Source organism: Macaca mulatta, chromosome 7 (genome assembly GCF_049350105.2).
Source record: "Macaca mulatta isolate MMU2019108-1 chromosome 7, T2T-MMU8v2.0, whole genome shotgun sequence".
Taxonomy (NCBI): domain Eukaryota; kingdom Metazoa; phylum Chordata; class Mammalia; order Primates; family Cercopithecidae; genus Macaca; species Macaca mulatta.
Genome location: NC_133412.1, coordinates 123,689,563 through 123,703,888, shown reverse-complemented (window position 1 = coordinate 123,703,888; position 14,326 = coordinate 123,689,563). Strand labels below are relative to the sequence as shown.

The 14,326-nt window shown below is 36.9% G+C and overlaps 1 protein-coding gene across 9 annotated transcripts in view; it reads left to right on the top strand.

Annotated features, from left to right (window-relative positions):
• Positions 1 to 14,326, top strand: part of MAP4K5 (mitogen-activated protein kinase kinase kinase kinase 5) — a 107,839-nt gene that overhangs the window by 62,259 nt on the left and 31,254 nt on the right. For all 9 annotated transcript variants that reach the window (XR_013396270.1, XR_013396271.1, XR_013396269.1 and 6 more), the window contains 3 exons: positions 944 to 1,025; positions 2,279 to 2,395; positions 8,739 to 8,817. Coding sequence is in view for 6 of the 9 variants with exons in the window: in XM_077940973.1 (XP_077797099.1) it covers positions 944 to 1,025; positions 2,279 to 2,395; positions 8,739 to 8,817 (278 nt within the window). In the remaining 3 variants the exon portion in view is untranslated. The remainder of the gene's footprint in view (positions 1 to 943; positions 1,026 to 2,278; positions 2,396 to 8,738; positions 8,818 to 14,326) is intronic.

Sequence of the window (14,326 nt, the reverse complement as noted above, 5' to 3'; positions counted from 1 at the left end):
TATATTCTGCTGCTAACAGTATTGACACTGGGTCCTTCCTATTTCCTGTTGCCCTAAGTTCCTAGACATCTGGAACTGAATGGTTTTATGGCAGAAATGACTGATATTCATTCAGGAATGAATGAATGTTCGCTATAAATGCTAAATTCACAGTCAGATTTCAGAGCAGTTGTTACCATTGGAGAATCTTTGCCAGTCCCGATACTGTCTGACTCCATGTTATCTCTGTCACGAGCCATCAAATGCGATATAGTGATTTGATTTCTCTGCACAGAACTGGTGTGTGGTTGTTGTCATTGCTGATAAATATGGTTATTTCATCCCTTTAGTTCTTGTCCATTCTCTCCAGTGGAATCTTGGCAATGGTAGAAATACCTTTTTGTGTCATTTATCAATAATCAAAATGTGATACCTTTAATTTATGTCTTCTCCCTTTCCCCACTTCATCAGTGAAGGTGGCAGAAAACCCTTCTGGTTGCTAAAATTGCTCCCTCCTCTTTGCCTTTTTTTCTAAGAAATTAATTAGTCTCTTTGGGATTTAAATAGTCTCTTATATTATCCCGTGCCTGCCTTTTGTGCCATCCAACTCTTTTGGTATAGCACAACATTTACATACTAGGTAAATTATGCAATGAGAAAAGGACATTTAGACTCCTAAGTAGTACCTAGAAAAGTAGGTCATATATAAATGATACAGCCTATCCATTTCTGATTGTTAGTGTAATTTTTATGGTTGTATATTACTGTTCTGTTACTTAATTGTATTTTATTTAAAAGACAAAACTGACACAGTTGTTTCCAAGGAATATATTGTACTTTAACTAAGTGGCCCAATAAAAAAATCATGGTGTTTTAGACTTACTAACTGTTCCTAAGTTAATGTTATTTACTAACACCAAAATATAGTAGTGAAATATTTTTGTACATCTCTTTTTATTTGAAGGTCATCAACATTCCATAATTTTGTCAAAATAGCACTAACCAAAAACCCAAAAAAAAGACCAACTGCTGAAAGACTTCTGACTGTAAGTCATTGAAATTACAAGGGGATTTCCTGTAGTTGTAAATTAGACATATCAGTAGAACAAAAGTATTTAGGTTTTTAATATAAAAATGTTAGCGATCTCTTACAGCAGGGGTCAGCAAACTTTCTGTTTTTTTTTTTTTTTTGGAAACAGGGTCTCACTCTGTTGCCCAGGCTGGAGTGCAGTGACACGATCTCAGCTCACTGCAACCTCCACCCCAGCTCCCCAGGATCAAACCATTCTCCTGCCTCAGCCTCCCGAGTAGCTGAGATTACAGGCGCATGCCACTACCACCTGGCTTATTTTTGTATTTTTAGTAGAGACAGGGTTTCACCATGTTAGCCAAACTGGTCTTGAACTCCTGACCTGACGTGATCCACCCGCCTCAGCCTTCCAAAGTGCTGGGATTACAGGCATGAGCCACCATGCCCAGCCAGCAAATTTTCTATAGGCAGTTCACATAGTAAATATTTTAAACTTTGTGGGCCATACAGCGTCTGCCACAACTACTGAGTTCTGCCATTATAGCCCAGAAGCAGCCATAAACAGTTGTACACATGTGGGTATAATTTTAATACTCAATAAAACTATTTACAAAAAGAGGCGGTCAGTGCACTAGATTTTCCCCATGGGCTGTAGTTTGCTCACCCCTGCCTTAGAGAAAACTTTAAAATGTTGCCCTTAGCTAAAATGAATTACATTTCTTGGCTTCTAATATGAATGTATAGAATACTCTGCATATGTGTGTGTATAAAACACTTTTATATTAGAAATAGTCAATGATTACAACAACCTAAGAAAGCTTTACTGAAATGCCAGTATTCAGTTATATACGTCTTTGTACATTAACATAATTTTACAGAATTAAATGTATGCAAATATAGGATATACATGCTTTTTTCTTATTGTGGTTATGGACCATACCACAGTATTCATTTGCATCAGTATAGTGATATGAGTAATGAATGTCATTGATATAGCCATATCTAATCTATATAATTTTAGAACTTAATATAGATTAGATAACTTTACAAAAAGAAATTACTTTCTAAATTTACAAAGGCTCTTCAGTTTTATATAATATGTAATTATGGATTCTCTGATGAATATTTTTACTAAGACAGTTTATTTATATTAGTAGACTCCCATATACTTGTCTCTGCTAGTTACCGAATGAAAAAATGAAGATAGCATTTTCTTTAAACCATAGACATAAAGGCATGCTCATGAAATTTCATTTTGTTTTCTTTTAGCACACTTTTGTTGCGCAACCAGGTCTCTCTAGAGCCCTAGCGGTTGAACTGTTAGACAGAGTGAACAATCCAGATAATCATGCACATTACACTGAAGCAGATGATGATGACTTTGAGGTAAGGAAGTGTTTGCAGTCTCATAGTTGAAAACAAATGTTTTATAAGGCCTAAAGTTTGCTTTTTTTTCTTTGTTTTCTGAGTCCATCTTTTCGCTTAGTTAAAACAGGCTTAGCTACAGAGATTAATAGTGTAAACTACACCTTTCCTGCACATAATTATCAGTTGATACTTTTTTTATCCTAGTTCTCCTCAGAACTAGGATTAGTTCTTAACACAGTCTCTTTTTATGTTCTTAGTTTGGTTAGCCTGAAGTTTTGGTAGCTGAGATTGAAATTAGGTGTCCCTCTGCAGCAATGCAGAGGTGCTTTCCCTTTTGGTGATTGCCCTTTTCTCTGGACCTCAGCTTCTGTAGTGAGTTTGATCTTTCTATGGGATATATATAAAGAACATCTGTTTCCAAGGAAATAAAGGTTTTAAGAGCCTTGCTTTCAACTAAGGGAAAAAAAAGCATAGCCACAACACATATGCGTATTATTTTTTCTGAAAAAGACTTCTTAGAAATCCAGCTGCTCATTTTTGTAGTTGAATTTGTATTAACAGAATACAAATAATTTTCAAGAATGAAGCTGAAGTTCCTGTTGGAAAATGTTATCCTTTTCAGTATTTCAAAACTATTATTTCTTATATAATTAGTTGTAGGGCTATTCATAACTATGCTTGCCTTCTCTGAAAACATTATAGAATTATTTTTAATGTATTTTCTTTTTTCTTTTTTTTGAGAGGGAGTCTCACTCTGTTACCAGGTTGGAGTGCAGTAGCACAATTTCGGCTCACTGCAGCCTCCGCCTCCTGGGTTCAATTGATTCTTCTGCCTCAGCCTCCTGAGTGGCTGGGACTACAGGCTCCTGCCATCACACTCGGCTAAGTTTTGTATTTTTACTAGAGACAGGGTTTCACCATGTTGGCCAGGATGTTCTTGATCTCTTGACATCATGATCCACCCACCTCAGCCTCCCAAAGTGTTGGGATTACAGGCGTGAGCCACCGTGCCTGGCACGTAATGTATTTTCTATAACAACACAACTTGTCAGGAAATCAGGAATGAGAGACTTCCTCTTCATTAACAGGTATCTACTTATGACTGTATATAGCACAACTATATTTTTTCACCAGTCTCTTTCTCTCCTTGTGTTCCTTCTTCTCCTTTTATGATTCTATTTTTTTCCTAAGTTTTTCTGAATCTGTCTCTTCATGTCCTTTTTAGCCTTTATTTCCCTTATATCTCTACCTTCACTAAAGGGAATTTTCTATTTCCTGTTCTTCAGTTTTAAATTATTTCCTATAAATATCATACTATGGGCCAGACACTCCTGTAATCCCAGCACTTTGGGAGGCCAAGATGGACAGGTCACTTGAGGTTAGGAGTTCAAGACCAGCTGGCCAACGTGGTAAAACCCTATCTCTACTTGAAAAAAATACAAAAATTAGCTGGGTGTGGTGGCAGGCACCTGTAGTCCCAGCTACTTGGGAGTCTGAGGCAGGAGGAGCTCTTCAACCCAGGAGGCAGAGATTGCAGTGAGCTGAAATTGTTCCATTGCACGCCAGCCCGGGCAACAGAGTGAGACTTTTGTCTTTAAATAAATAAATATTATAGTAACTACTAGCACTCATTGGGTACTCAGTGTGTGCCACATGTTATGCCAAATAATTTCTGTGTTAACTCATCTAATATCAAAACAGTCCTTTGTAGTAGGTACCATTAATATCCCTGTTTTATAAATGAGGAAACGAGGGACAAAAAATGGAAGTAATTTGCCCAGCATCATATGGCAAATAGGAAATGGAACCAGGATTTAGATCCAGGCAAACTCCAGAGCCTCCTCTCTTAGTTAATACACCATCATATCTATGTATGTATTTAATAGAAATAGTCATTAAACAGTCTTTAAACTCCAATCTTTATTTCCCCATTGCCTGGTGTATAGCATAATCCTGTCATGTCGTGAGTACCCAGTGAATATTTAGTGGAATGTTAAATGAACTTGAAGTGGAAATATTAAATAAACCAGCCATACATAAAATTGTTTTCTACTTGAACCACTGTTTGCAACTTGGGATTAATAAGTATTTTAATTGTTTAAAGATCCATTGTTTAAAGAAAGTAAAGTTATTCTTGCATAAATGTAGAGTTAGATATTACTCAATTCTCCAGTTTGCCTTTCACTGGTTATGCAAATAACCAAACACCTATTTTTTACCACATTTTGCTGGGCTTCCCAAATCTACTCTACTTTCTGAATTCTCTATTTCTGTTTAATGATGTCACCATACTTTTCAATTCTTGAAATGCAAAACCATGTGCCAGGCAGTTGGGGGCACAATGGTGTATGAGACTAACATTATCCCTGCTTTTATAGTGCTCATAGTATAGTCTCAAAGGAAATTCAGAAATACCGATGACTAATTTACACATGTGATGGAATGGCAGGTAAAAGGTGCTATGGAGGGATATTATAGGGGCAGGAAAAAACTCACTATTGTAGAAGTGACATTTAAGCTGAAAACCTGAAAGATAAGTCAGAATTCGAGGAAGAGAATAAATGTAAGTGGCCTGAGCAGAGGTGTTAATAACATGTTTGAAAGCCTGGTGATAAGGGAGAAGGCACTGTACATAAGGAACTAAAGAAAAGACAGTCTGGGTTGGACGCGGTGGCTCACATCTGTAATCTCAGCACTGTGGGAGGCTGAGGCAGCTAGATCACTTTGAACTCAGGAGTTCAAGACCACCCTGGGCAACATAGCGAAATCCCATTTCTACAGAAAATACCAAAAAAATTAGCAGGGCATGGTGGCACACGCCTGTAGTCCCAGCTACTCAGGAGGCTGAGTCTGGAAAATCGCTTGAGTCTGGGAAGCAAAGGTTGCAGTGAGCCGAGATCACATCTCTGCACTCCAACCTGGGTGACAGGATGAGACCCTGTCTCAGGGGAAGAATAAAAGAGAGAGAATGAGAGAGAAAGAAAAGTCAGTCTGACTAGAGCAGAAAATAGGGAAGAAGGAAGTGATAGAAGATAACGATACAGAGGTAAATACCGTCTATCAAACTGTGTTTAAAATGTTGGGCTTTAGTCTAAGGGTAGTAGAAAGCCATTAAAGGGTAAGGGAGTGACGTAATCAAAATGTGTATTTTTTAAAGATCTCAGTGACTTCAGAATGGTGAGTTCATTACTGAAAACCTGTTAAAAGACTGTTGAAATTATACGAGATAAAAATAATGGTAAACTAGGATGGTAGAGCAAGGATGGAGAAAAGTGGATTAATTTAAGAATTATATGAGAGAGTTAATGATTGGATGAAGACATGAAGGTAAGGAATAAGAAAAGAATTACTACCAGATTTTGACTTGAGCAGTTGGATAGATATAACCATTTACTAAGATAGGAACACTATGGTAAAATCAGGCTTGGGAAGAAAGATGAGTTACGTTTTATACTGAAGAAGATGTTGCATAGAACTTCCAAATGGAAATGTCTAGTAAGGCGCTAAATACGTCATTGTAGCTTGGAGAGAAAAGTTTGGATTAAAAGTACAGGTTTGAAGCTGGGTATGATGGCTAATGCCTGTAATCCCAGCAGTTTAGGAGGGCCTAAGGTGGGAGGATCACTTGAGCCAAGGAGTTGGAGACCCACCTGGGCAACACAGTGAGACCCTGTCTCTACAAAAAAATTTTAAAAATTAGCAAGGCTTGGTGGCGGGTACCTGTAGTCCCAACTACCTGGGAGACCAACGTAGGAAGATCACTTTAGTGCAGGAGGTCGAGGCTGCAGTGAGCCATGATTGTGCCACTGTACTCCAGCCTGGGTGACAGAGCAAGACCCTGTCTCAAAAAAATAAAAGTAAATAAAATAATAAAAATATAAATTTGAGAGTCATTAGATACACATGTAGTTGATGCCTTAAGAGTAAATGTGGGCCGGGCGCAGTGGCTCAAGGCTGTAATCCCAGCACTTTGGGAGGCCGAGACGGGCGAATCACAAGGTCAGGAGATCGAGACCATCCTGGCTAACCCGGTGAAACCCCGTCTCTACTAGAAAGTACAAAAAACCAGCCGGGCGAGGTGGCGGGCGCCTGTAGTCCCAGCTACTTGGGAGGCTGAGGCAGGAGAATGGCGTAAACCCGGGAGGCGGAGCTTGTAGTGAGCTGAGATCTGGCCACTGCACTCCAGCCTGGGCGACAGAGCGAGACTCCGTCTCAAAAAAAAAAAAAAAAAAAAAGAGTAAATGTGATCACCCAAGGGAAGCATATAGAATGAGAAGAGAGCCTAGCACAGAACCTGAGATTTCTCCCAAAATTTAAGGATCAAGTAGGCAAAGGGCAATAGCAGAGGAGATTGATAAGGAACATTGAAAGAAGAAAGGAGAGTTTCAATGAGAACATAGAAATTAAGTTAAACTAGGTTTTGGCTTTAGGTGGTTAGTGTTTGATGAGTTTAACAGGGATAATTTTCTAATAGAGGAAGGGGAGCTAGATTGACTGGTTTGAAAGATATGTATTGCAATTCATTTATGAAATTGAGCTGTGAAGGGAGGGATAGGGTAGAGCGGTAGCTGGAAGACAATAAGCTGGAGAAGGATTTTTTTTTCATGCTTTTTCTTTCGTTAAATGCTCATAATACTGTCCAATAGACAGAAGAGTCAAGGGAAGCAAGATGGAAAGGCAGAGTCCATGAGAAGAAAGCAGGGAGACGCAACACTGCTCTTCCATTAGAGAAAGGGATGGTTGGTAATGCAGTGTAGCTGGTGATTTCTATTTTCTCTGTGAAGTAAGTGGTGAGGTGATCTGTATGGGTGAAGGAAAATGGGTAGATTTGAAGAATGTGAAGAAGGTACGGAATAGTAATTGAGGGGAATGGAGGGTTAAATGACTAGAGTCAGAGCTCAGATTAGATGAATTTTCAGTGTGTTCTACTGTATAATTTTCCTCCAGCATGATTGATACCCCAGATGTGTAAACGCAAAGGTGACCAGTTGAGTTTATCCAGGATTGGCATTTTGCTGTCCCAGTCTACTAAAAGATAGTGGGGCAAAGGGAATTTAGGATTTTTGCAAGAAATCACTTGAAATTATGTGCTACCAGACATAGACCAGATAAGGAGAGATGTTGATGGAGAGTGAGAAAGTAATGGATCAGTGTACTTGATATTCCATTGGGAACGTTGAACAAGTGTAATGGGAGTAAGTGAGAGAGTAAACTCAAAACATCGGAGATTTGTAATATAGAGGAAATTCATGCATCAGAGTTGATGACAGGGTCCAAGCTGTGATTTTTAGGAGTTGAGAGTACATTGAAATATATGAGAGTGTCTTTGAAGATGGGGTCAGAAAATAAGTCTAGAACAATGGATCCTCTTGGGGCTTTGAATTTATTTGGTGTGTTGGTGGGTATTGAAGTAAGAGGTGAACAGATGAGCCACTTTCAGAGCCATCAGTGAATGAGAGTGAGTCATCAGAAATTTGGTAAATAGGGGTTGAGCTGAAGGCCTAACTTCAAAAGAGCAGGAGGTTCTGCACAGTGGGTAGAAGTAGCATGCTTCTCACTTGGCTTACTACAATATTCTTACTCAATCTCCCTGTATCCAGTATTTCTCTCCTCCGTAGTCTCATACATACTTAATAGATAACTCTTAAAGCTGACACTGGCAATGCCATTTCCTTGCTGTAAAGTCTCCAAAAAATTCCTTTTGCCAAGAAACTGAGGTGAAAATACCCAGACTGACATTCAGAGCCTTTGATGATCGGGCTCACCCTCACAGTCTGTCTTTCCATCTTTGTCATCTCATCACCTAATCTTCACTGCAACCAAATAATAACCAACCCCCACTCCCTACAAACACTCCGCAATTTCCTGTTACTTCTTATCTCACTTTGTTCATATTCTTTCTGCTATCTAGAATGCTTTTCCCACATTGCCGCATATTCAGTGCGTACTGGTACTTCAGGGACCCAGATGAGATTACAGCTTTCATGAAGAACTATACCCCTTCAGGTCAAAGTCATTTCTCCCTCCACTGGGCTTTACTAGTAGTCCATTTATCCTCTTAATGAAAAGTGCTTGCCATTTTCTTATCTGTGAGTATTTGTGTGTCTTACCTCCCTAGACTATAAGCTCTTTGAGGACAAGATTTGTGTGTGTCTTTGAATCTCTTCAGTATTTTATACAGTATAAACATGGAACAAGTGAAAAACCTTCCAAAGTATTTTAGCATACATTGTATTTGTTTTATGTTTATCCTATAATTTACTAGTAGATATTCATATTTATCAATAAATGATGAGAGTTTGACCTTTTAACTTTATCATTGAAATTTGTTAAAGTATATATATTATGCTTATATTCACAGCCCCATGCAATCATTCGTCATACCATTAGATCTACAAACAGGAATGCCAGAGCTGAACGGACAGCTTCAGAAATAAATTGTATGTGTTTGGTTTACATTTTCCATTGGTGGTTTTGGAGGGTTGTGCTGGGTGTTCTTGTATGTTTTGTAGAATAATAAAATTTCAGACTAATTAAGACTACATACTTCAACATATCAGAATACTTCTAAAATAGGGGTTGCTTTTCTGGTTTCAGTGGAATTCCCTTGGTTTATAATTTTTGAATAATTTTTATTTTCCAATTATGGACATAATCATGCCCATTGCTGAAAATCTAAAAGAAAAAAAATAGAAAATTAACATTGCATACAATCACATCACCCAGAGCCAACCCATAGTTAATATTTTGCCACACTTCTTTCATTTTCATGTGTATTTTTACATGGATGAATTTATGCTATGCATAAAATTTCACTTAATAATAAAACTAATTTCCATATATTAGCGTAGACTTTATAACCATTCTGTTTAGCGATTGCATTCTGTTTCATTAATTGATTTATTGTAGTTAGCCAGTTTACTCTCACTGCATGTTTGGGTTGGTTTCAGGTTTTAAAAATCAGATTAGCACTAAGATGAATCTTTTCTAAAGGAAATATTTCAAAAGAGAGATTGGTTTTTAATTTAATAAATTAATCATTGACCGGTGAAAATTTCCTATCAGTATTTGTCACCTTAGCCAAATTAATTTAGAACAACAGATTCTTAAAGAAATTTTAGTTCTTCTCTGGTTTATTGCCTTAAATGAATACTTGTTCTGAGAAATTTAAAGTAGTTTACAGTAAAATAAGGTTTATGACTAACAAAATCAATAAAATTGTAAACCATACTAGAGGAAGATAATTCATTAAATATTTGAACTAATTAGAATTATTGGCAGTGTGCATTTTGTTTAAGTCTGAGTTTTCATAAACCCAAACATCTCTAGCTTTATGGGTGCAGCTTTAAAACTCTTAGTCACTGGAGAGTATCCTTCCCTTCTCAGTTGTTTCAATCAGGCCTTTTCATAATTAAGCCAGTAATTCAAGATTTAGTATCTTTGTTAGTGCCTAGATCGATGATATCTTCTTATGCTGTTCTCTCCTTTTATAGTCTGAGATGAAGTCTGTGGGCCTCAAATACTAAAGAGAAAAGTAGCAAAGTTGATATTCCATTGTAACATATTCTTTATTTTATGTAGTTCTGTAGTATTCCATTAATGTAGTCTATTTTATCTGTCTTTTCTCGTATAGTTTTGGGGTTTTGTGTCATATTTAGAAGGCTTTCTCGATTCCAAAGTTATAAAATAATTTTCGTATTGTTTCTTGTGTTTTTAGTTTCTTTTTTAGTATTTAAAAATCTGATGTAAATTACTTGGTAGAAGGTATGAGTATGGATTGCAACTTGAGTTTCTTTCTAGATGACAACTCAGTTTCATTATTTATTGAAAATGCAGTCTTTCTACTCATGGATTTGACATGCCATCTTTATTATATACTGAATTGCCATACATATTTTAGGGTTGTTTCTGGAAATTCTATTCTGTTGCATAAATGTCTGTTTTTGTGCCAGTAGCATACTTTTGATTATTATGTCTTGATAATATCTGTTAGAACTAATCCTACTCCTACTCTCTGCCCCTCCCCACCACACACACATATGTACCTTGTCACACTTATTTTTCATTATGACATTTGGCTATTGTGCCTTCCCCACATAAACTTAAGAATCAGCTTTTGTGGTTTAAAAAAAAAAAACTGTTTTTACAGAGATCTTAATACTTTGGGAGAGTTGACATATTTATGATATTCAGTCTTCTTAACCAAAATAGGCTTTTTCAGAGATAAGATCAAGATTTAGTTCTTTTATATTCCATGATATTAGCCCAAAATACTAATATCCTCATAGAGTGAGCTCCATGTGCTTAAAGCACCAGACAGAAAGTGGTAGAGTAGAAGGTCACTTTATTAATGACTTGTCTTTAAAACTTCTTTGTATTTATCAGGAGTGTTTTACCACTTTGCTTTTGTTTGTTCAATAGATTTTATGCTATTTATTTCTACTTTGTTTTTGTTTCAGTGTTTTAAATTGAAGTGATAACTTATATATAGTAAAATGCTCAAATCTTAAGAATACTCCAGGATAAATTTTTAAATATATACACTCATATAGCTACCACCCAGCTAAAAATACGAATATAGAACATTATCAGAATCTCAGAAGTTTCCCTCATGAGAGCCTTCACAATCAGTATTCTTAAATTCTATACTCGCCTGCCCTCCCCTCTCCCCAGGCGAATTACTATTCTGATCTCTGTCACATAAACTGGCTTTTACCTGATCTTGACCTTCAGGTAAATAGAATCATACAAAAAGCACCCTTTTGTTCCTGGCTTCTTTTACTCAACATTATGTCTGTTAGAGTCATGTGTAGAAATAGTTCAGTTTTCACTATACGGTAATACTCCATTGTATGACCATACCATAATTTATCCATTCTTCTGTTGATGAGCATTTGATTTATTTCTGGTTTTGGGCTATTATGACTACTGTAAGCATTCTTACCATGTATTTTTAGTGGACATAAATTATTATTAGGAATCATACCCAATCGGTCTAAGACCACCAGGGACAAACGTGTAGTCCAACACAGTCAGGTTTACTGACTCCTTGCAATGAGAGAGAACACACACCAGAGGAACCAAACCATTCAACATTTCATCAAACAAGGGAAAAGAAATACATGATTTGGGGAAGAGTGGAGTTCAGGTGAATTTTAAGTGATGACTTAATGCAAAGTAGGGATGTGTATGAAAGGGTCTCTGCTGTTAAAGTAAACCCAGGAGTATGTTTCCTTGGAAACTTTTTGAAGTGTTGTGTTCAAATATGCCTTTATTTGAAGCTCTGCATCTGGATTGGAAATTGAGTCTGTTTCTCTGTGTCAGTGATTTAGTCCAGGCAAGAATAGGATGATTCATTCTTAATGTGATTTCATATAGCAATGTTTCTGGCAGTCAGTGATTTTAGAGAGAGAGATTTCTCAGAAAGCAGAATAACTCAGAGGGGGTCATTATATGAAACTTTACATGTACAAAATATCCTTGGGAGAAACATTGTTTCTTGTTGACTTTGCATTTGGATTTATGTCTGTCCTTTCAGCCTCATTAATGGCAAGAAAGATTTCTTACTTTCTCAGTCTGATTCAGATATGAGTGTATTAGCTAAATTACCTAATTTTTTTTTTTTTTTTGGTTTGTCATCTGAAGAGTGTATTAGTGGTTGAGCCCAGTTACCTAGGAAACCAACTGATTACAAGGAATTGGCACCAAGGGAAGATAGGAGTTATTCACAAAGGGTATAAGCCTAACAGTTAGTTTAGTTGTATAATTTTAGCTGACTCACGAGCAAATTTCAGCCAGGTGTTAGACTCATACTCCAGGCTGACTAAGGCTGCAAAGGGCAATAGTAAGAATAGGGACTCTACAGGTATCATAATAAAGAAGTAACAAGTATCTGTCAACAGTCCAAAACCTCCAGCTAGCAAAAAGCCAGGGGAAATGTGACTAAGAAAATAAAGTACTGTTGTTGCAGGTTAAAGTAACCAGCAGCTCCAGTTATCTTTCCATGGGTCTTGGGCAGACTTTCCACTTCATGTAGTTATCAGTTTTGGTACAACTGACTTGGGTGGCGGCTCTCTTCTTTTTGTAGTCATCTGCTTCAGAAGGATTCCATGTCACCTCTTTTTGAGGTGCCCTGCTGGGACAGTCTTCCAGCAATTTAAGATTGGCATATGTCTCTATATTAGAGAGACATGAATACAGGGATCAACACCCTATTTTACCATTGCATTAGTTATTAACAATACTTGGCAAAATTCTATGTATTGAGTTTAGAGGGCAGTTTTCCAGAAGACAGTCTCTGAATTTTAATGTAAATGTTGTTTCAGAGGAAATGCTTCCTGGACCTGTTTGAATGGAAAACTGTGTGTACTCTGAGTTCCAGTTAATAACTGGAAATGTAATAAACGTAGTAACTTGAGTTAATGGCAGTATTCCCAGATGTATAGGATGCCCAGATTTTTTGGTTCATAGAGTTAATGAACTCCAAGGGGAACTGCTGTCACTTGACATTCAGGCAAAGGAGAAAAACAACAACAACAAAAAACCCTTTAGGCTAAGGAAGTCTCAGGATTTCTGAAAGTTTAACCAACTTCAGTTTGAGATTTCTGTTTGTCCTGTTTATCTTACCTGAAGGCTAAGAGTGATAAAGGCAATAGAGATTTTGAGTAAGATGTACAGATGCTCCCTGATTTACGGTGGGGTTACATCCTAATAAACCCATTTAAGTTGAAAATATCATAAGGCAAAAAAAAAAACATTTAACACACCTAACCTACCAAACACCATAACTTAGCCCAGCCAGCTTAAACATGCTCAGAATATTTAATGTTAGGGTAGCTGACTGGGAGCTGCGGCTTGCTGTCGCTGTCCAGCATCTCTCAAGAGAGTATCATACCATATATCGCTAGTCTGGGAAAAGATCAAAATTCAAAGTACAGTTTCTACTGAATGCATATCACTTTTGTACCACCAGAAAGTCAGAAAAATTGTAAGTCAAGCCTTTGTCAGTTAGGAAGCATCTATATTGTCTTACAAATCTGTTTAGTAACAGTTCTAGGGAGGTAAGTGTTTCTGTCTCCAGAGAAGTAATCACAGATTTCCCAAGTAGGAAGCACAAACTCAAGACACTTTTATTTTTAACCATTGGTATAGTTGAGGCTTTTTGACAAGCTATATTCATCCTAAAAATAGACATATAACTACCAAATAAAAACCTGTATTGACAGAATAACTATTTTTGGGAAAAAAAAAAAAAAAAAACCTGAACTGTAGCATATCTGTATGTTCTTCTACATGAGTATTTTTTAAAGCTGCGAACTACAACCCAATTCATGACATCAACTCAGTTTTTTTAAAAAAAAGATATGAGGTACTGCAATATGAAATTTTTGTGGGTTTTGGTTTTTTTAAGCAATTTGTGTTGTGTCTAACTACATTTTTTTCTTTATGTTCTGTCTTGGGCTCATTGAGCCTCTTAGATTTGTAGGTTAATATTTTTTATCAAATTTGGAAAATGCTTGGCCACTATTTATTCAAAATTTCTGCCCCAGTCTGTCTCCTCTGCTTCTGGGACTCCAGTTATGTATGTAAGAACACTGAATGTTGTCCACAGGTCATGGAGGCTTTGTACTCCCACTCCACTCTTCTCCCTGTATCCACATATAAGGTTTTTTTTTTTCCTTCACTGTACTTCAGTTTTGTTTTTCTTGCCCTGACTTGAAACTCATTGATCTTTTTTATAGTTATTGAGTCTACTGGTAAGCCCATTCAGTGAATTTTATTTCAGGCAAGCGTTTTTTGGATCTAGACTTTCAGTAATATATGTAATATACCTGTATATACACATACATCCATATATATATAATTTCTGTTTTTCTACTGAGCTGTTCCATCTGCTCACTTACTGTGTTTATCTTTTCTCTTAAATCCTGGAACGTATTTATAATTGCT